Source organism: Haliotis rufescens, unplaced genomic scaffold, assembly GCF_023055435.1.
Source record: "Haliotis rufescens isolate VD_foot unplaced genomic scaffold, xgHalRufe1.0.p SCAF_15, whole genome shotgun sequence".
In the NCBI taxonomy this organism is placed as follows: Eukaryota; Metazoa; Mollusca; class Gastropoda; order Lepetellida; family Haliotidae; genus Haliotis; species Haliotis rufescens.
Genome location: NW_025963835.1, coordinates 16624597 through 16647116, shown reverse-complemented (window position 1 = coordinate 16647116; position 22520 = coordinate 16624597). Strand labels below are relative to the sequence as shown.

The 22520-nt window shown below is 41.4% G+C and overlaps 1 protein-coding gene across 2 annotated transcripts in view; it reads right to left on the bottom strand.

Moving 5' to 3' along the window:
• The window catches only part of LOC124138704 (protein KIAA0100-like), a 100079-nt gene that overhangs the window by 54024 nt on the left and 23535 nt on the right, over nucleotides 1–22520 (bottom strand). For both annotated transcript variants that reach the window (XM_046505510.2, XM_046505512.2), the window contains 15 exons: nucleotides 21296–21390; nucleotides 19726–19790; nucleotides 19038–19198; nucleotides 18704–18858; nucleotides 17016–17191; nucleotides 14913–15180; nucleotides 12073–12179; nucleotides 10960–11046; nucleotides 10377–10488; nucleotides 8975–9095; nucleotides 8003–8114; nucleotides 5453–5541; nucleotides 4599–4668; nucleotides 2422–2523; nucleotides 987–1046 (listed from right to left, as the gene is read on the bottom strand). In XM_046505510.2, the coding sequence (XP_046361466.2) occupies nucleotides 987–1046; nucleotides 2422–2523; nucleotides 4599–4668; nucleotides 5453–5541; nucleotides 8003–8114; nucleotides 8975–9095; nucleotides 10377–10488; nucleotides 10960–11046; nucleotides 12073–12179; nucleotides 14913–15180; nucleotides 17016–17191; nucleotides 18704–18858; nucleotides 19038–19198; nucleotides 19726–19790; nucleotides 21296–21390 (1780 nt within the window). The remainder of the gene's footprint in view (nucleotides 1–986; nucleotides 1047–2421; nucleotides 2524–4598; nucleotides 4669–5452; nucleotides 5542–8002; nucleotides 8115–8974; nucleotides 9096–10376; nucleotides 10489–10959; nucleotides 11047–12072; nucleotides 12180–14912; nucleotides 15181–17015; nucleotides 17192–18703; nucleotides 18859–19037; nucleotides 19199–19725; nucleotides 19791–21295; nucleotides 21391–22520) is intronic.

The window sequence follows — 22520 nt, the reverse complement described above, 5'->3', positions numbered from 1 at the left end:
GAATAATCTTGAACGCCTCACCTCCCCTCGAATCTGAGAATCACCATGATTATGTTTCTAGGTTTATGAACTCCATATCGATGATGCCATGGGTGTCACAAAGTGGTTCATGCCTAAGACCTGCATCATTTTGTGCTTTCCTCCTTAAGTAAAGTGACAGGCCTTGATATGACTTGAATACTGTTCAAAAGGGGGTTAAACCCAACTCACACCCTCAACTTCATATGTCTATAATATACAGCCCTACAGATACAGGGCAAAAAGAAGGTGACAGAGCTGACACATAAACTTTGGAGAGAAGTTAGAGACTGTCCATTTAATACTCTGGCGAGTCTGGGATTGTTTGAGACAGGATATCTTTTCAATCATTGCTTCAAGACACAAATACAAAATTATTAAAGGAACAAAGAATTCTTTTTAGGAATATAACAGGATTTCATTAATTTTGTTCCAACATTTTCATGAACATATTATGTTTTTTTCACTTTAAAAATAATCCCACATGTACCACGCATTATGTTACATATGCAGACACACAAACATATATATATCATACATATGCAGACACACAGATATATAACACATGTAGACACACACACACACATATACATATCATACATATGCAGACACACATATATATAACACATATGTAGACACACACATATATATATATATCATACATATGCAGACACAGATATATAACACATATGCAGACATACACACATATATATATCGTACATATGCAGACACACATATATATAACACATGTAGACACACACATACATATATATATCATACATATGCAGACACAGATATATAACACATATGCAGACATACACACATATATCACATGCTATCACACACCTAAAGATACATAAATCACACACTGACACACTGACACACTGACACAGAATCACACAAAATCACATGGACTTTGAACACCCAGAATATTCATTGTTGGACACTAGTTCTGTTTTCCACCATACCTCGTAGTTGTCACCAAGCTTCACCTCAAAGGGGTCATCACAGATCTGTACACTGAAGAACTGGAAAGGAGATAGGAAACATTCCAGCGATAGAAATGTATTGTTAATCAAGTGTACCACAGGGATCGTAAAGATGTTTAGCAGTGTCCTTGGGATTAAAGTGTGCCAACTATAAGAACATGTTTGATCTATCATCAAACTCAGTGAACTTCGCAAAGGCTTCATAATAAGTAGTTGTCAGTTGTCTTTTTCATTAGGTTGACATGATCCTTTTTTATTTCTGAATACCCACATTTATTTTGTGAATCAAACTGTGTACTGAGCGAGTTTCACATGTTCATCATTTTCCAGGTGGTTGTGACTTATTTGTGGTTTCAAACAAAAGCTTTCTTATGCATCATCTGCATTCAAAAACTTCAGTGTACGCATCAGGTGAAGTCTTGGCTGAAGTAGGTACTGTAGGCTTCGTACGTCTATTTGGTTTCCTTGGAGGCCAGTCAGACATGTAGCTTTCAAAATTATTCTGATTGTCACACGACTGATTGCGTTTGCCAGAGTACATATCAAATCAATTTATCATGTTAGCCGCCCTGATCACAATACAGAACCACAACACTGCATAGTTATGATATTAATATCAATGCTGGGGTATAATTTGGTAAGCCATTGAATATTTACTTACTTATTGTTGACTTGTGATATTATTAGGGTATTCAGTATATTGTCATTTCTTTGGGTCCAGTCTATTTGGTAGTCTTAAACCAATGCGTGAACCTTTTTCAAAAATAATTCTACTTAATAGTAAAACCGCTCAGGTGCCTTCTAATTTGCATCCTTATATGCCCAAGTGTCACATATTGAATAAGCAGACAGCAGCAATATATATGTCTCAGTTAAAGGAGCGCTAATAGCACTTTCTTGCATAAGTCACAAAATTCAGAACAGTTCATGTATATACATAATGCCTGCATTTGATAAGTTTTTTGTGTTTTTTTTTGTTGTTTAACGCCGCACTCAACAATATTCCTGCTATATGACAGCGGTTTGTAAATAATCGAGTCTGGACCGGACAATCCAGTGATTGACATCATGAGCACTGATCCACGCAATTTGAATACGATGACATGCTTCAACCAAGTCAGTGTGCCTGACCACCAGATCCCGTTAGTCGCCGCTTATGACAAACAAAGTCGCCTTTTACGGCAAGCGTGGGTTGCTGAAGACCTATTCTACCCCGGAACTTCACAGGTCGCAATTGATAAGTAAAATTTATAGCGATCAGCAAAGACATACAGGCATGCAAGCTGAAAAGACGACATTGGCGAATTAACTTCACACAGTGTTGTTAAACTACTGTTTTTCTCATGTACGCAGGCAACTCTGATTGAAATAATTGGGTTATGGTGATTTATTGAGCATATTTCCTACAGCTTACCTTGACTTTAATCTGCAGATCTGGAGGGAGAGGACTGTCGACTGTGAAGGGCTTCTTCTTGATGTGGTGCACCAGCTTCAGCCATTTCACAAAGTTCACAACCTACGACGTAACAATTAGATGGGTGAAAACACATACCGTATTTGACGTAATAAGCACCCAGGGCGCTCTCAAAATTAGGAACAGGGGGCGCTTATTAGAAAGATATTTTGGTGAAAAAAACAGAGTTGAAAGATATATTTCGTGGTTTCTGCTGACAGCCTGAAATATTTATGTACGACAGATATATTTTTCCAGAATTTAATTGCCCATAATTAAGGGTACATATAACACACGAGTGCGTATTATACGCGAAAAATTAAGTCTTGTGTACAATGATCAATCGGAAGGGTGCCAATTGGGATTGTTCACTAGCGAACATATCAGCAAATATAGCCATGGGTGCTTATTAGAGCGGGGCGCTTATTACGGCGAAAACGGTAGTGGTTTACAAGAATGAGTGAGTGAGTGAGTTGGGTTTAACGCCGCTTTAAACAGTATTCCAGCTATATCACGGCGTGTCAGCTTAATGTGGGAGGAAAGCCCGAAGTGATGCAGGTCTCAGACGTTTACCACTCCGGTGAAACCCACGAGCACAGGTATGGTGCTGACAAACCTAGAAACATGATCAGGGCGAACTGGGATTCGAATCCACAATCACAGGTTTCTGGCGTGCCAATGGGACACAACTCTGCACCGAGAATCGCGGCGCCTTAGACGACTGGGCCACCCGTGCCCCCCTGGTTTACAAGAAACATCCTTGCAAGGGTGCATCTATCTTTATCATTGGCAAAGCAGTTGTAGGCATTACACTGTGTGTGGTTTTATCAAAAAGCAGAGTACCACGGTACTGAAGTACAGCTTTATTCACTGATATGACATTTATGGGGTGAGACACCTTCAAGAGGCAAGGGAGTGAGATTCCACCTTTGCTGACCTCGGCTGGAATTATGGAGTTACATTTTGGCTGGGCTAACAAGTTTATGCCTAGTCCAATCAAATCGCGTAACGAAATCAACATCCGGTTTGTAAACTGACGTCCAGATTTCAGTTGATTGCAGGATTTGCAAAGAATGTGTACCGCCAACAGATATTATTCAAATCTTTTCATGTTTTTAATCACGGTCCTCACATGATTTGATGCACTTCACAAAGTAAAACCTAGGTTATCACAAAATAGATTTTGATTATCGATCACGGTCAGATCGTCTTGACTGGGTTCCGCCATTTTGTTTGAGGCAAATGTAAGTGATATGAGAGGTAGAATCTGATTGGTCAATAGGAGGGACATTGTTGGGACATAACTTGTAAAAGCCACTGGTGACGCTTCGATTGAGCCCAGAAGTTCCAGCCCAGTATTGCAAGGGTGGAAACTGGACTTTTAGTTAACTCCCTTGCCTCGGGAAGATGGGGGTAAGAATGTACAAAATATTTTGTTAATCATACCCAATAATTGTATACAATATATTTTTTATAAAATGTTATATTCTCACAATTTTTGTAATGCTTTTTTGAATGATCTCAAATTTTGATAAAACCGTATATATCCGCAGATAAGCCGAATTTTGAGGACCAGACAAAGATTCTGTAGAAAGGGGTCGGCTACTCACAAAAGTTAAGGACCACCTGATTCTTTCATATTACTAAAGTTAATAGACCGCCTCTGTGGTCTAGTGGTAGAGCGTCCGCCCGGAGAGCGGAAGGTCCGGGGTTCGATCCCCGGGCGCGTCATACCAAAAGACAATAAAAGATGGTACTTCTTGTTACCCTGTCTGACGATCGGCGTTAAGGGGCTAAAACAAGGACTGGTCAGCTCGGAGTCAGTATACTGTGTCTGAGTGGGGTTTTCATGTTAAACTGCGGCATGGTATCTCAGTGAGCTAGCACTATAAATCGGCATCAGTCCGGACTAGTACAAGCAGCCACACAAACACACACACGTACATGCACATCGCTATATAAGTGCAATAATCTTGGACGCGACGTTAAACCCCATTTCACCTCACCTCACCTCACCTAAAGTTAATAGGTCATGGCATGAAAATCTGCATTCCTTCATTGAGCCAGAATCTGCTAGAAAGAACATAGGCGGGTGCATTTGTCTAGAATTTGTTAACAGAAAGGTTGTGATGTCTTACCTCCTCAAAGCAGGCGGCGAAGTTGTACTTGTAGGGAAACACAATCTCGAAACTGTTAAACGATATGCTCCTGAAACACAGATGAAAGTTTTAGTTGCATGTTGATTACAATAGGTAATTTTTATAGCTGAGTTCGCACCACATTGACACATACTTTCTTTTTGTTTATCTTTGCAAATATTGTTTATCAATTTCTTTATCAATACAGAAAGTTTTTCAACCAAAAACTTGACTTCTCTCAACTGAGTCATTTTGTTTGTAATCTCATTAAAATACCACTCAAAAGAAGTTAAAAAACATCAAATAATTTCATATGAGTGTAGTTAATCTGTCATGTCCATCACAATCCAGTGATCCACACTGTGAGCAATAATTCACGTTGTCGAGGTACATCCGGGGTAGATTAGGTCTTGCAACACATGCTTGCCATAAAAGGCGACTATGCTTATCGTAATAGGCGACTAACGGGATCGGGTAGTCAGGCCCACTGACTTGGTTGATGCATGTCATCGTATCCCAATTGGGTAGATCAATGCTCATGATGTCAATCACTTGATTGTCTGGTCCAGACTCGATTATTTACAGACCACCGTCATATAGCTAGAATATTGCTGAGTGCAGCGTTAAATAACAAACAAACAAACAACGCTACCAACCAAGTCACCAATCCTGACCACCCGACCCATTTGGTCACCTTTCACAACCAGCAAAGGGCGCTGGGGACCTATTCTAACCCTGACTCCTTACAGGGTCAGTGAGAAGACAAGGCTCGAGACTTACAAGGTTAATTCAAGGCCAATGAATCTGTAACTGGTCGCAGCTTGTAGGTAATTCAATGAGCTGACTTGACTTACCATGCTTTGTTTGTGGGCAGGGTGAGTTTCCGGACCCCTTGTCTGACAGCACTCAGTGTTGATGGCTGGAGAGTTTCCACGACGAGGTCCTGATGTCATAGACATGGTAATTATACTGTAGTCACACTCAGGTCTTAATCAATAAGCATTCTGTAGACTCCCCCCAAACAATATATTTCGTAAATAAAATGTTAGTTAGTGAGTTGGGTTTAATGCCGCTTTTAACATTATTCCAGTTATATCACGGCGTGTCAGCTTAATGTGGGAGGAAAGCTCGAAATGATGCAGGTCTTAGACGTTTACCACTTCGGTGAAACCCACGAGCACAGGTATGGTGCTGACAAACCTAGAAACATAATCGGGGCAAACCGGGATTCGAACCCCTAATCATAGGTTTCTGGCGTGCCAAGGGACGCAATTCTGCACAGCGAATCGCGGCGCCTTAGACAACTGGGTCACCCGGTGCCCCCACGTAAATATAATGACTGGTTACATGCTATAAGGTGCTGGTATATATACTGCTCAAAATTGTTAAAGAACATTAAATCTTTCCATGTGACTAATGTGAATCCCTCATGACATGACATGACAGGTTAAATATAGTCACATGAACAAATCAGGTGTTCTTTAACTTCTTTTGAGTGGTATATATAACAGGGAGTCTTGGTTCTTGTCTAATATTTATAACTTAGATCCCCTAAATCATTCATTGACAAAAATGAGGCGGTAGGATAAAGGCCCTCTTATGCCAACTGGAAATGTCAAATTTTAAAGTTTTTTAAAACTTTTAATTTTTTTATAAAACTTACAATTTATGTTCAAATGGTTGATAACTAGCCATTTTGTCTTTTCTACTTTTGAAAGTTTTGGAAATATGGCTTAAATGAATGAAGCCAACTTCAGGAGAGAAGTATGTGTGCCAAGATTCATTATTGACCACCTGTTTGTAGTCATTATCTTGTACGAAATGTAGACTTGATGATGTTCCAATAATAAAAAACAGGTACTCAGAAACCATAAAAATCATCATTTTTTAGACATTTTAGCCTCAATCTCATTAAATCAAATCTTTGTACTCGCTACCGCTAAACAAAGATCTGAGGACATCCCATTAGGGGTCACATCAGAACGACCTTTCATCCGACCAATCAGAGCGTTGCTTACCAGATCATGAAAGTGACAGTCAGAACGTGTTTTCTAATCATGCAACCACGAAATATTTAACACGGGGTATTCCGAACGACAGTTACGGGTTTTATGATTATATCCATACAATCTAGGCCATCTATAAGCCATTCCAGAGTGTTCTTCTTATCAGTTTTAATTTTTTTAATCGAGAATACGTCAAAATATGTTTCGAAGCGTAGTTGCCAGTTTGAAACTAGTGTCATAAAGCTTGAGAAAGCTGCCTTCTGATTGGCTAATGTCGATTTCTTGTCAGTCATTTCATTGGTCGGTCAAAATTCGAGAAAGGTCGTTCTGACGTGACCTGTAATGGGATGTCCTCAGATCTTTGTTTAGCGGGAGCGAGAACTAAGATCTGATTTTAATGAGATTGTTTTAGCCTTCACTCTGCATCTACATTTGTTATGAGTTTTTTAAAACATGCTAGTGTTGACATGATAGTGTTGTCAAATTCTCATTCATATAAATATATCAGATACCTTTCACAATGAATTTAATAAAAAATACTCATTTCCTTCTGAGGATCCTGAGGGTAACAAGGCCTCTTATCACGCCTTGTTCTTTAGGTTGGTTGTTTGTTTGTTGCTTAACGCGGCACTCAGCAATATTCCAGCTATATGACGGCAGTCTGTAAATAATCAAGTCTGGACCAGACAATCCAGTGATTTACATCATGAGTATCGATCCACGCAACTGGGATACGATGACATGGATCAACCAAGTCAGCAAATCTGACCACCCTATTCCGTTAGTCGGCTCTTACGACAAGCATAGTCACCTTTTACGGCAAGAATGGGTTGCTGAAGGCCTATTCTACCCCGGATCTTCACGGACCGGTTCTTTAGGGATGTAACATACAGCCATGTTCTTTAGGATGATGGCTGTGTGTTACATCCTACATCAAACACTGTACTATGACCCTAGCAGTGAGCTTCATCACTGTGGGTGATGCCATATCACTTCCTAAGTCAGCTGATTCCAGGCTACTGGGCTCTAGGAAGAGGTCACTGCAAGTTGGTAATTATCTTCACAATAGATATGGAGAAAATACATAGATTCAGTCTTTTTTCATCACTATGCCGCACATGACAAAAGCATACAATATCAAAATTCTTGAATTTCTCAAATAGAAGCCAATAACCAAAAAAGTGAGTGAGTTGGGTTTTAACGCTGCTTTGAATAGTATTCCTGTTATATAATGGTGTGTCAGCTTGATGTGGGAGGAAAGCCCAAAGTGATTCAGGTCTCAGACGTTTACCACTTTGATGAAACTCACGAGCATGAGTATGGTGCTGACAAAAGTAGAACCATAATCCGGGCGCAGTGACAAAGATGCAGTTGAAGTTGCTGCAGGACCAATCCTACCTTGATGGTGACTGTCCGATGTTGGTCGAACTGCACGGTGAAGTTCTGCACTTCCATCAACATGTCAGGCAGAGTGGCGGTCAGCAGGATGCTGTCTGTCGTCACTGTCACGCTGGAGGTGAATGATATTGTTTTTACATTAACAAGCTGCATAAACACGGTGGAGGGAAAATGATGTACCACATAGTTATCACAAAACAATCTTCATTGTGCTCTCTTAACACCTACCTGTGTCCATTAAGCACTTATCTGTGTCCTCTAGACACCTACCTGTGTTCTCTAGACACCTACCTGTATCCATTAAGCACCTACCTGTGTCCATTAAGCACTAACCTGTGTCCATTAAGCACCTACATGGGTCCTCTAAACACCTACCTGTGTCCATTAAGAACCTACCTGTGTCATCTAGGCACCTACCTGTGTCCTCTTGACACCTGTTCTCTAGACAACTACCTGTGTCCATTAAGCACCTACCTGTGTCCATTAAGCACCTATCTTTGTCCTCTAGACACCTGTTCCCTAGACACCTACCTGTGTCCATTAAGCACCTACCTGTGTCCATTTAGCACCTACCTGTGTCCTCTAGACACATGTTCCCTAGACACCTACCTGTGTCCATTAAGCACCTACCTGTGTCCTCTAGACACATGTTCCCTAGACACCTACCTGTATCCTCTAGACACCTGTTCCCTAGAAACCTATCTGTGTCCATTTAGCACCTACCTGTGTCCTCTAGACACATGTTCCCTAGACACCTACCTGTATCCTCTAGACACCTGTTCCCTAGAAACCTATCTGTGTCCATTTAGCACCTACCTGTGTCCTCTAGACACATGTTCCCTAGACACCTACCTGTGTCCATTAAGCACCTACCTGTGTCCATTAAGCACCTACCTGTATCCTCGAGACACCTGTTCCCTAGACACCTACCTGTGTCCATTAAGCACCTACCTGTGTCCATTTAGCACTTACCTGTGTCCTCTAGACAGCTGCAGGGTGAGCCTAGTCTCTGCATGTACCAGGACATTCACACACACACTGGAAGACTTCTCAGAGGAAGACTTTGGAGGTGATAGAGGATTGTCTTCTTTTGCTGTCAAAAAACATCACCAGGTGTCAAAATCAGCATTGTATTGGTAGCCAGCTAGGAATGGACAGCTTGGACTCGAGTTAAGACCGACCAAGCAGAATATCTATTCAGATGAAGTGAGATGAAATGGGATTTAATGTTGCGTTCAAGGTTATTGCACTTATATAGCGACGTGGATGCACTAGTGTGCATGGCTGCTTGTACTAGTCCGGACCAATGCTGATTTTATAGTGCTAGCTCCCTGAGATACCATGCTGCAGTTTAACATAAATACCCATTCAGACACAGTATACTGACTCCGAGCCGACCTGTCCTTGTTAAAGACCCTTAATGCCAAGCGACAGGCAGGGTAACAACAAGTACACTCTATTAATATCTCCTGGTATGACACCTGCCGGGGATCGAATCCCCGACCTTCCGCTCTACCACAAGACCTCAGAGGTGGTACATGTCTTCTCAGTAACAGTGAGGTTTACAGACGACACGTTTAGCGATATCGGGAAAAGAGCGTTTATCCTTGGGGTGGGCTTAGTGCCAAACAAAGTAAATAATAGGTTTGTAATGATTACCATGGTTACTGAAATCATACTGAAATACTTTTTATCATTTTCAATCTTAACATTCACAGAAAATTGTGATTTTTACCAATTCTCGTCACTAAAAATTGCTGAAAATAAGATGATTGAAGTATTGTGCTCTCCCATAAAGTATGGCTATTTGTGTCTAAATATACAAGAGGACTACTATCCACTACTACTGAAATACTATCTCAAGAAAAGTAGTAAAAATTCTCTTGGGTGGTTAGAATTGAATGTACAGACAGAATACTGGCAACCCATCTCAACACACCATAAAGAAGGTACTAGTGCTGGAACAGGTAACTCGGGTACCCAGGTCGGGTGGTTACTGAGTTGGGCCTGGGTACCCCCAGGACTACCCGGACCTGTGGTTAGTCACATGTCATATTGTTTAATGACAAAAATTATCTGGAACTCTATGGTTACACTCCAAGTCACTAATGTTCCCACTTCTTTCTGACTATGCACCCATTCCTTCTGATTTTTCCTATGGTTGAATAAAGATATAACTTAATTCAACTTCAGTGTATGAATGACCAGATTGTTTGATACATGTATCTCAATACGTTTTGCCAGGACTATGAAAAAATGTTGCCAATTGGACATTTTGAGACCTACAGTGGGTACCCAGGTAGGGTAGGGTCGGGTAATAGGGGGGCGGGTACCCAGGTCGTAAATTTGGACTCGTCCCAGCCCTAGAACCTACCTTTGAGTATTGCCTTTAAATGAGTGAAGTCAAGAAGAGCCTGCTGTAGACACATGTGACATGACGTGTTCCACTCCAGTCCTAGCTCCTTCAGGATGTGAACCTGGATCTCCTGAATCAGCGAACGAGAGGCAATTGTGCAGTAAACACAGGAGTAAAAGTGCCAGTGTATATCATAACAACCCCATGTATAGTGTGGTGGTCCAGTGGGGAGAGTGGAAATAAAAGTGGAATTGCGCCACTTTTAACATTAGTCCAGTCTTATCACGGTGCGTCAGCTTGATATTAGAGAAAACCCGAAGTGATGCAGGTCTCAGACATTTAACACTTCAATGAAACCCACGAGCACGGGTATGGTGCTGACAAACCTAGAAACATAATTGGGGCGAACCGCGATTGGAACCCACAATCATAGGTTTCTGGCGTGCCTAAGGCCCGCAACTCTGCACAGCGAATCGCGGCACCTTAGACAACATGGCCACCCTGCCCCCTGACAGAAAAAGAAACACTCTACCTTTGAAAGAAGTGCAAAACCACAAACTCACTCACTCACTCTACCCTCACAGAAAAAGAAACACTGTACCTTTTCAGCAGACTTGACCTTGACCCGTATCTCCCTGATCTGTGCGGCTGGACTGGTCAACTCACTGGACCGGGTCAGTGTGTATTGCTGCAATAGGCAGAGATAACGCACAGGCTGAAGCAATGTCTACCAGTGGATGCTGCAGTGTCGGAAGCAATAAGAAAGACAGTACCCGGTAGTAACCATGCTGACTAGGAGAAACAATACACAAACAGTACTCCTCAGGACATCCACTTTAATTATCTGTAGGGGTAGTCTAGTGGTCGAAGTGTTTGCTTGTCATGCTGAAGGGCCTGGGTTTAATTCCCCACATGTGTACAATGTGTGAAGCCCATTTCTGTTGCCCCCCCCCCCCCACCACCACTGTGATTTTGCTAAAAGGGGTGTAAAACCATACACACTCACTACTTCATCCCACCTTGACGCTGTATGCATAATAGCCCTAACAAATACCCCAAACAAGGCGGAACCTGGCACCAATTCCTGAAAGCAATCTTAGTACTAAGACAATCATAACTACCATTCTTTTACACTGGTTTCCCACTGCTACTGGTAGAGCAGCACATGCTCATAGGAGAGTCCAGAGAGGGTGTCCAGGGGGTCCTGACTCCCCCAACCCCTTTTGGCAGTAAAATTATCTAGAGAGGTGTTTCATAGTTTGGACCCCTCCCTTTTAAAAATGCTGGATCCACCTTTGATGCTTACCCTTTTCGCAAACGCCTGGTATCAGCGATCCATTTACATAATTTTGATGACTATCTTGACTTTTGCACGAAATATCGGCGGAAAATCGAGACTGATTATTCTCTGTTATTGATGTTTTTTCATTAACAACAATTATAGCACTGAGATCGTATTGTGGACCGGGCCCTTGTCCTAAGTTAATAAAACACAGTTAAAAATCTAACTTTGTTACTACTGTTCAATTAGTCATATCTTTGTACTGTGACTATCACAAGAGCCCATGTCAGAGCATGGAATTAGTCCTAGCATCGTGACTGTTGTGAAAGTAGGTCATGGGAAGCCTTGATCCAAGTCACCAAAATAATATCTGTTGGGGTCAATGCATAAAGCTACTTGTGGGCAAACTAGTCATCACTGGCCTCAACTTACATCATCCTCTTGGGGCATATAGACAATCTTGGCTCCGTCCACGGCCAGTGTAGACAGAGACTGTCGATGGTCGACTGTGATGTTGTCAACTCGTAACATCAAACACACTGGAAGAGAGGTAAAAGATACAGTCAACACCAATGAATCCATGAATACGTCTTACGGCATTCAGACTGTGGTAACTTAACCCCAGTAAACTCATCACAAGGAGATGTTTGTTGGTTTGTTTGTTTGTTGTTTAACGCCACACTCAGCAATACTCCAGTTATATGACGGCGGTCTGTAAATAATCGAGTCTGGACCAGACAATCCAGTGATTGACATCATGAGCATCGATCAACGCAATTGGGATATGGTTTGATGTTCTTAATGTTAGTAGTGGATGTGATGCTGATTTTGGTAGCATAAGGAACTTTTCTAAATTAAGTGTATTATTAAAATATTTAAAATAAAATTCTTTCTGCTTGTTGTGGCTGTACTAAGCCAAGTTTGATAAAATTGATCGTTCAATGTTCTGTCAACAGCTGCTACCATCCATTGCTGGGGAAACAGGGGCCACAGCCATCTAAGGTACGTGTTCATGCTCGAAGGTTTCACCAAAGTGGTAAACATCAAAGACTTGCATTACTTCATGCTTTCCTCCCACATCAAGCTCACACACCGTTATATAACTGGAACCCTGTTCAAAGAGGCGTTAGACCAAACTCAATCACCCACTCAATCTAATGTTCCCATTTCCAGGAAGATATTCAGTTTGTTTTGTCTAACATAGCTTAAATTCAATTGAAAAGGACATTTCAGCATTTTCCAAACAATTAGAAAAGAACTACCTTATAGTGACTACTCTCACTGGTATTAGAAGATTGCCTGTCTATTGCTTAAAGGGGAAGTTCACACGGAAATGAACCAATTTTTCTTGTACTTTTTCCACATTAAAAGTGTTAACATAGAAGTGTCATAGACAAAAATATAAAAACATCATATTTAATTAACATATTTTTTGCATTAAAACGATTTATATTTTTCACATTTACTAAGTGTTCTATTTCCATAACAAAAACACCATGGCTTATGCCCCTTGCAATATGACGTCATTGGTGCCAATTGATAAACATTATGACGTCATCATGCTTTGTTAGAGCCGCTTCACGTGGTGTAGGTACAGTTTTGTGATTTTAGCGTCTCAGATGCCAGCCAGAATTGTGTTATACTGAGTCACCACTGCGCCGGAATGTGTCGTAGACCATGTTGTTTTACATAAAAACTGGTCCTTGATATCTTTTGCGTTGAGAATAGACAGGGACCCAGTTGAATTAGCACCAATTACGTCATAATCTAAGGGGGATAACTCAGGCCTATTTTGCTCGTAAAACGAAGGCCTCATAACGGCATATCATTTTAACACTATTGTGAGCTTCCTACTTTCACTGTGAGAAAAAATGAGTGTATATTTTCAAACACAGATACTAACTAATTCTAAAATTGCGTTTTGTTTAGAAAAAGAAAGAAAGTGATTTTTGCGTGTACACTTCCCCTTTAACACAGTACTCCAATATACCAGCAGCCTGTAAATAAACAAGTTCGGAGCAAACCAGTGATAGATATCATGAGCAACAATCCACACCGTTGGTGTACGATGACACACAAAACAACCAAACCTGATACCTGATCCATTAGGTTGCCTCGTACGACAATCACAGGTTGCTGGGGAGCAATTCTACCTCGGAATCATGAAGGCAGAACAAGAAAGAAGTGAGCAAAGCTCACATACCCCCGTTATCCCCGCTGGTCAACAACAAATAGTAAATAGTTTGTTAATTAATGAAATTATCTAACTGATTTTAACTTCAATGTTTTAAAAACTAAGATTGAGTTCCAGTGACAATTGACCCCCCCTCCCCACAAATCTCCCATGTTACCAGTGTTCACTACGAGGAAGTAGATCACCATGAACACCTTTGAATAAAAATTTGATTGAGGAGTTACATAAGAAGAATTATCAAAAGGACCAAAAATTGTTGATATAAAAACACATAAAAAATGGAACAATATCATATATAAGAAAATCAATAAATTAATAATTTCCATCTAGCCTTAGCAGATATGGTAAAGAATTCATAAATTCAAACTAACACAAAGCACAGATACTTATGATGATCTATATGTGTGGAAACAATTTTGGAAAATATATTAGCTATACAAAACCAGTCATCAAAATTTCTAAATTCCATCATGTTTCCATGAAAACAGCAAAAGAGAAAACTTTCAGAATCTTATAAAAGATAAAAAACAATCATAGTGGTTCATGTAGCAAGTTTGCTGAAGCTAGGATACATAATATTGTAAACATGGATCGTACAAAAACTCTACCCAAAATTTATGTTTCACCATGATTCCATGGAAACTGCAAAAATAAAAAAAATCAGAATCTTCAAACTAGCAAAAGGCACAAGTACTCATTGTTGTTAATGTGTGTAGAAAGTTTGGTGAAGCTAGGGTGCATGGTTAAAAAGTTATGGGCCGTACAAAACACACCCCCTAAAAGTTTAAGTTTCTAATGTTTCCATGGAAAAGGCAAAAATTAACAAATTCAGAATCTTCAAACTAGCAAAAGGCACAAGTACTCATTGTGGTAAATGTGTGTAGCAAGTTTGGTGAAGCTAGGGTGCATGGTTAAAAAGTTATGGGCCGTACAGAAGCTCGGACAGAAGGATGGACGGACGGAACGCTATATACCCCCGATTTACTTCGTAAACAGGGGTATAATTATAGAAGGAGAAAATACCTGGAAAATGGATAATCACCAATAGTGAAAGATTGCAACTAGTTTTAGCACTGACCTTTGAAATTATTGCACAGGAATATGTTGAGGTCGGACACATCAAACTTGACTGAGATGAGGAACTGAGCCAGCACAGAGGATGTCGTGCGGGTGGAGGTAGTGGGGGGAGGGGATGGAGGGGACACAGCCCGGGGGGTGGGGGGAGGTTTGATCTTTTTGAAGGAGGTGATGAGGCTCTGCAGAGAGGTCAGTGTATTGGTTGACCACTCCAGCTGGACATTGTCTTTCATGCCCTCTATCTTCAACTCACGGCCCAGCTTCTTCATCTGGCAATGAACAGAGCCAATGTCATTCATGTAGTCAACACTTGATTAAAACTTGTATACATACTTCATGTACTTGGCAAGACGTACATACTGTAGATGAAAGTAAATGCAATGACATAAAGATTATCCATTCACTCTCAGGTTTGGAATGACCGTATTCGAAGTAATAAGCGCCCAGGGCGCTCTCAAAATTAGAGCAGAGTTGCGTCCCTTGGGCACGCCAGAAACCTATGATTGTGGGTTCGAATCCCGGTTCGCCCCAATTATGTTTCTGGGTTTGTCAGCACAATACCCGTGCTCATGGGTTTCACCGAAGTGATTAACGTCTGAAACCTGCATCACTTCGGGATTTCCTCCCATATTACACTGACACGCCGTGATATAACTGGAATACTGTTAAAAGCGGCGTTAAACCCAACTCACTCGCTCACTCACTCACTCAAAATTAGAAATAGGGGGCTCTTATTAGAATATTATTTTGGTGAAAAAAATAAAACAGAGTTGAAAGATAAATTTTCGTGGTTTATGCTGACAGCCTGAAATAATTATGTACGACAGATCCATTTTTCCAGAATTTATTTGCCCATAATGAAGGGTGCATATAACATACGAGTGCATAACATACACGAATAAATAAGTCTTGTGTACATTGATCAATTGGAAGGGGTGCTTATTGGGATTGTTCACTAGCCAATATATTAGGAAATAACGCCGTGGGCACTTATTAGAGCAGGGCGCTCATTACGTCAAATATGGTAAATATTTTCTGTGTGACTGTACTGTTCTGCTGTTTTAGGACACAGTCAACAATATTGCATCTTCATCATGGTGGCCTGAATATATACTACTTAAAAGAAGTTAAGGAAAACCTGATTCTTTCATACGACTTGTTAATCAGTCATGCCATGGTCCTGTGAAGATTCCTGGTGAGAATAGGTCTTCAGCAACCCATGCTTGCCCTAAGAGGCAACTATGCTTGCCGTGAGAAGCGACATGGGATCGGGTGGTCAGGCTTGCTGACTTGGTTGATGCATGTTATCGTATCCCAATTGCATAGATCAATGCTCATGATGAAATCACTTGTTTGTCTGGTCCAGATTTGATTACTTACAGACCGCCATTATATAGCTTGAATATTGTTGTGTGTGGCGTTAAACAACAAACAAACAAACAAAATTGACATGCCATGACAGATAACTATAGTTATATGAAAGAATCATTATGTTCTGTAACTTCTTTTGAGTAGCAAATTAAATATGGTCCAGATAAACCAGTTGTTGATATTATCATGATCATGAGAAACGTGCGATACCTTCGGGTTACAATGACAAGCTATATCAAGCTACCGACTCTGGCCACCAAAGCCGATTTTAACACCTTTCACTTGCAATAGGCTGGTAGGGACGTAATAAGTGCCCAGGGCACTCTCAAAATTAAAAAATAGGGGTCACTTATTAGAATATTATTTTGGTGAAAAAAAAACAGAGTTAAAAGATAAATTTCGTGGTTTATGCTGACAGCCTGAAATGTTTATATACGACACATATTTTTCCAGAGTTTAAATGCCCATAATAAAGGGTGCATATAACACATGAGTGTGTATTATGCGCGAATAAATAAGTCTTTTGTACATTGACCAATCGTAAGGGGTGCTAATTGGGATTGTTCAGTAGCCAATATATTAGCAAATAGCGCCATGGGCGCTTATTAGAGAAGGGCAGTTATTACGTCGAATACGGTATTTTTTCCAAGTCCCCTGAGATCAACTGACTCTACAAGACACAATTGTATCTGTGCAAGCCAATGTTACTTGTGTCTATTTCACTCAGTCATACCTTGAGTATAAGGATCCCCAAGTAGAACACCTGGTCCCAGTAGTGTTTCTTACGAGACATGTTGTCAATGGCAACCTTCTTGTCAGCATGGCAACAGTAGATATTTTCTGTTTCCAGTTCACATGTCATGTCATGTGACTGAGTCCAGGGGGTGTCTTCTGTGTGCTCGCCATGCCCTGTAACCATGGTAACAGAAAGGTCAGAATAAAGAGCTTTGAAAATTATTGTGTCAGCTAACAGATCCTATGACAAATGAACAGTCTTCTTCATGTGAACAAACTGTCACTTGTTCAAAATCCCTTGCATCATACAGCAACATCATTGGGCATTAATTAAGGTTGTCTCAGTCAAGAGACGCATGGTTTGTCTGATAGAGATATATAGATATGAGGATTGTTACCTTTGACTCAGGAGACACATGGTTGTCTCACCTTTGAGTCAGGAGACACATGGTTGTCTCATCTTTTGAGTCAGGAGACACACAGTTGTCTCACCTTTGAGTCAAGAGACACAAGGTTTGTCTCACCTTTGAGTCAAGAGACACATGGTTGTCTCACCTTTGAGTCAAGAGACACACAGTTGTCTCACCTTTGAGTCAAGAGACACACGGTTGTCTCACCTTTGAGTCAAGAGACACACGGTTGTCTCACCTCGAGTCAAGAGACACGTGGTTGTCTCACCTTTGAATCAAGAGACACACGGTTGTCTCACCTCGAGTCAAGAGACATGCGGTTGTCTCACCTCGAGTCAAGAGACACACGGTTGTCTCACCTCGAGTCAAGAGACACACGGTTGTCTCACCTTTGAGTCAAGAGACACACGGTTGTCTCACCTCGAGTCAAGAGACACGCGGTTGTCTCACCTTTGAGTCAAGAGACACACGGTTGTCTCACCTCGAGTCAAGAGACACACGGTTGTCTCACCTTTGAGTCAAGAGACACACGGTTGTCTCACCTCGAGTCAAGAGACATGCGGTTGTCTCACCTCGAGTCAAGAGACACACGGTTGTCTCACCTCGAGTCAAGAGACACACGGTTGTCTCACCTTTGAGTCAAGAGACACACGGTTGTCTCACCTCGAGTCAAGAGACACGCGGTTGTCTCACCTTTGAGTCAAGAGACACACGGTTGTCTCACCTCGAGTCAAGAGACACACGGTTGTCTCACCTTTGAGTCAAGAGACACACGGTTGTCTCACCTCGAGTCAAGAGACACACGGTTGTCTCACCTTTGAGTCAAGAGACACACGGTTGTCTCACCTCAAGTCAAGAGACACACAGTTGTCTCACCTCGAGTCAAGAGACACACGGTTGTCTCACCTTTCAGTCAAGAGACACACGGTTGTCTCACCTCGAGTCAAGAGACACACGGTTGTCTCACCTTTGAGTCAAGAGACACACGGTTGTCTCACCTTTGAGTCAAGAGACACATAGTTGTCTCACCTCGAGTCAAGAGACACACGGTTGTCTCACCTTTGAGTCAAGAGACACACGGTTGTCTCACCTTTGATTTAAGAGACACGCGGTTGTCTCATCTCTGAGTCAAAAGACACACGTTGTCTCACCTTTGAGTCAAAAGATACATGGTTGTCTCACCTTTGAGTCAAGAGACACACATTTGTCTCACCTCTGAGTCAAGAGACACACCTTTGTCTCACCTCTGAGTCAAGAGACACAAGGTTTGTCTCACCTTTGAGTCCTGGTTTAAAGAACCAGGTGAGTTTGGACCTGGTGATGCCGAGTCTGAAGCCGGCACAGGACGCTGTGGAGAACATGGAGGACAGGTCTGTCATCACAACCACAGAGTTGCATTTCTTGCCCAGCACCCAAGACATCAGAAACAACCTGCAACAGCCAACACCCGTCTTACATATTCAGGGGATTCTGTGCAGCCGTCAGCATCATTACAAAGCCCCCAAAGTATACCTATATATCCCCTAAAATCATCGGACCGTATGCATTTCCACTGGCCTATAAATCTTTGCATCTACCACATCTACCACAGTTAAGCTATGTTATCTTACTTTGTTGGCGACGGGCGTGCAGGTCTTCGTGGTGGAGGTGGAGTTACCTCCCCTTGTGACATCTTGGATAGCACCAGGACCCAATACTGGACCTCCTCGTGGTGGTAGTGGAAGAAGCCGTTCAGGACGGAGATGTTCATGTTTACCAGGTCACCCAGGAGCTGAACACACATCAACACATACACCTGGATGAGTCACATTCACATTCTTGAATAGCCATGGATACACTACAGTGACAGCTGAACCAAGTGTGTTTTAATTTAGAGGTTTCAAACAGAGATTTGATACTTGGAAGTGTCATTCGAACAAATGTATTACAGGGAATGTGTGTGTGTGTGTTGGATAAAGTTTTTACATTACTGATAGGACTTTTACAATCTTTGAGTGAGTGAGTGAGTATGGTTTTACGCCGCTTTTAGCAATATTCCAGCAATATCACGGCGGGGGACACCAGAAATGGGCTTCACTCATTGTACCCATGTCGGGAATCGAACCCGGGTCTTCGGCGTGACGAGCAAACGCTTTAACCACTAGGCTACCCGACCGCCCCCACAATCTTTGAATGTAGGAACTATGTTTGTGGCAAAGATGCGTGGGTGATGAATGGAAGGTGTTTTATTCACAGTGATAAAAGCAGGTGAGTGTCAATGATGAAAAAGATGAAAGCCATGAGAATAATTCAGCCGACCTGAGTTTTGATGTCAATCTTCTTCAAGCCAGCAAACTGGTGTTGGGGGGAACTGGTATAAAAGTCTGCAAATACAATAAAGAGGCACTGTATGGTCTACCACTAATTACATTTAATTACACTTTAACAACACAGGAAGCTGAGGTAGCAGCCAGAAGGCATTGTGCCATATATGGCCAGCATCTTCCCGAGGCAAGGGTGGTGACTATAAATGTCCATTTTTCACCCTTAGGCTGAAATTTCGTGGCTCAATCGTTGTGCCACCAGTGGCAGTTATGAGTTATGTCCCTACTATGTACCTCCAACAGACCAATCAGATTCCACCTCTCATATCACTTGCATTTGCTTCAGACAAAATGGCGGCACCCAGTCAAGATGATCTGATCGATAATCAAGATCTTTATCGTAACAAAATGGGCCTTACCTCGCAAAGTGCATCAAATCATACAAGCACCTAGATAAAAAACGTGAAAAGATTTGGAAAAAGTTTGTCGATGCCCATTTAACAGTTCACATACTCTGCAAATCCTGCAATCGACCAAAATCTGCAGTTGTTGCCATGTTGTTTATGATTCAGATGTAGATTTCGTTTTGCATTTTTGATTGGTCTAAGCACCCACTTGTTAGTCCAGCTAAACTATTACTCCATAATTCCCACCTACTTTTGTAAAGAGTGGAAACTCGACTTTTACAGTCCGTTAACTCCCTTGTCACAGGAAGACGTATGGTCAGGGGTGATCACATGTCACGTGACATGATGATGTTTGTAACTTCACCCTGATATGGTGCTAGGTCTGACCGACCATAAGGATGCTAGCCTAATACAGGAGGCAAACATGCTCTGGCTGGAGGGTTAGAGTACCTTTCAAACCCTCAACTGACACTCAGCCATAAACTTTTGAGCTTGTTATTGGAGTGAGTGAGTATGGTTTTACGCCGCTTTTAGCAATATTCCAGCAATATCACGGCGGGGGACACCAGAAATGGGTTTCACACATTGTACCCATGTCGGGAATTGAACCCGGATCTTCGGCGTGACGAGCAAACGCTTTAACCACTGGGCTACCCGACCGCCCCTTGTTATTGGAAATTTATACTATATATTTCACTCTCAGAATGGCATACATCTGTATTTGCAGACTTGCTACAAGATGTAACGTTTCCATAAGTAAAGAGTTAACAATGGTTGCCAAATTCAAGGCCTTATCACGACAGATTTAAATCTGAGACATTTTCATGGCCAGACTGCACATTCAAGACATCTGCAAGTTTGTGTTTACTTGTCCATATTGGTGGGATGATACAGGTGTGTAGACTCTACATGGCTTAGACTTAAGGCTTAGACATAATCGGACATGAGAACAGCAAAATCTTGTTTTTGAAGGGTTTGGGGAAAAAAAGGGTTAAAATAAGAGCATCTTAAATCATTCTGAGAGGAATAATACCAGAATTCCAGGAATCCGAGGAAAATTCTCATGTCTGGATAATGTACTTGCATACACAGGGTACAGGGTGTGCTGAGGCTTGCTTGAAGTGGTCTGTCTACTGGTCGACAGGTATAGTTTCTTACCTTCAAGCAGGACACTGAGTGTCAGGTCGGTGGCTCGCTCTCGGCTCTGGTTATGGAAACCCACATGAAACAGCTTCAGTGATACAGACAGACTCCTGTAACATATCACATACAACATGGTAGGAATCAGGGTTTTAAGCGACACAGAAATGTGCACTCAGTACGCACACATGTAAAGAATGGACACAGACAAAAATATGTATTGTGTCTTAAGGGACGCACAATAATATTCATTGTACCACAGTGTTCATTCCAGCCAGCGCCCTTGCGCCATTGGCGCACTAAACTTTTATATGGTGCATTGTAATACTACAGGCGGTTCATGAAATTAAAATGAATCCATAATGCATTACAAGTTTTACTTGCAAATGGTGCAAAACTCCAAACTACGTAAGCTTTCATTGTTACAAAATTAGTGCTATCTTATTGATTATTGATTTGAATACTCCGAACACATAACTTTCACACTATCTTACAAATGACAATGTGATGCCTATAAATTGGTGTAATGAGAAAAACCGAAGCACTTTGTCACCGATTGTCACCATTTCTTTACTTTACAGGACCCTCATATTTCCTGTAAGGCTGAAATTAAAGGGGAAGTGTACACGCAAAAATCACTTTCTTTCTTTTTCTAAACAAAACGCAATTTTAGAATTAATTAGTATCTGTGTTTGAAAATATACACTCATTTTTTTCACAGTGAAAGTAGGAAGCTCACAATAGTGTGAAAATGATATGCCGTTATGAGGCCTTCGTTTTTCGAGCTAAACAGGCCTGAGTTATCCCCCTTAGATTATGACATAATTGGTGCCAATTCAACTGGGTCCCTGTCTATTCTCAACGCAAAAGATATCAAGTACCAGTTTGCGGTAAAACAACATGGCCTACGACACACTCCGGCGCAGAGGTGACTCAGCATAACACTATGCTGGCTGGCATCTGAGACGCTAGAATCACACACCTAGACCTACACCACGTGAAGCGGCTCTAACAAAGCATGATGACGTCATAATGTTTATCAATTGGCACCAATGACGTCATATTGCAAGGGGCATAAGCCATGGTGTTTTTGTTGTGGAAATAGAACACTTGGTAAATGTGAAAAATATAAATCGTTTTAATGCGAAAAATATGTTAATTAATTGTGATATTTTTATATTTTTGTCTATGACACTTCTAGGTTAACACTTTTAATGTGGAAAAAGTACAAGAAAAATAGGTT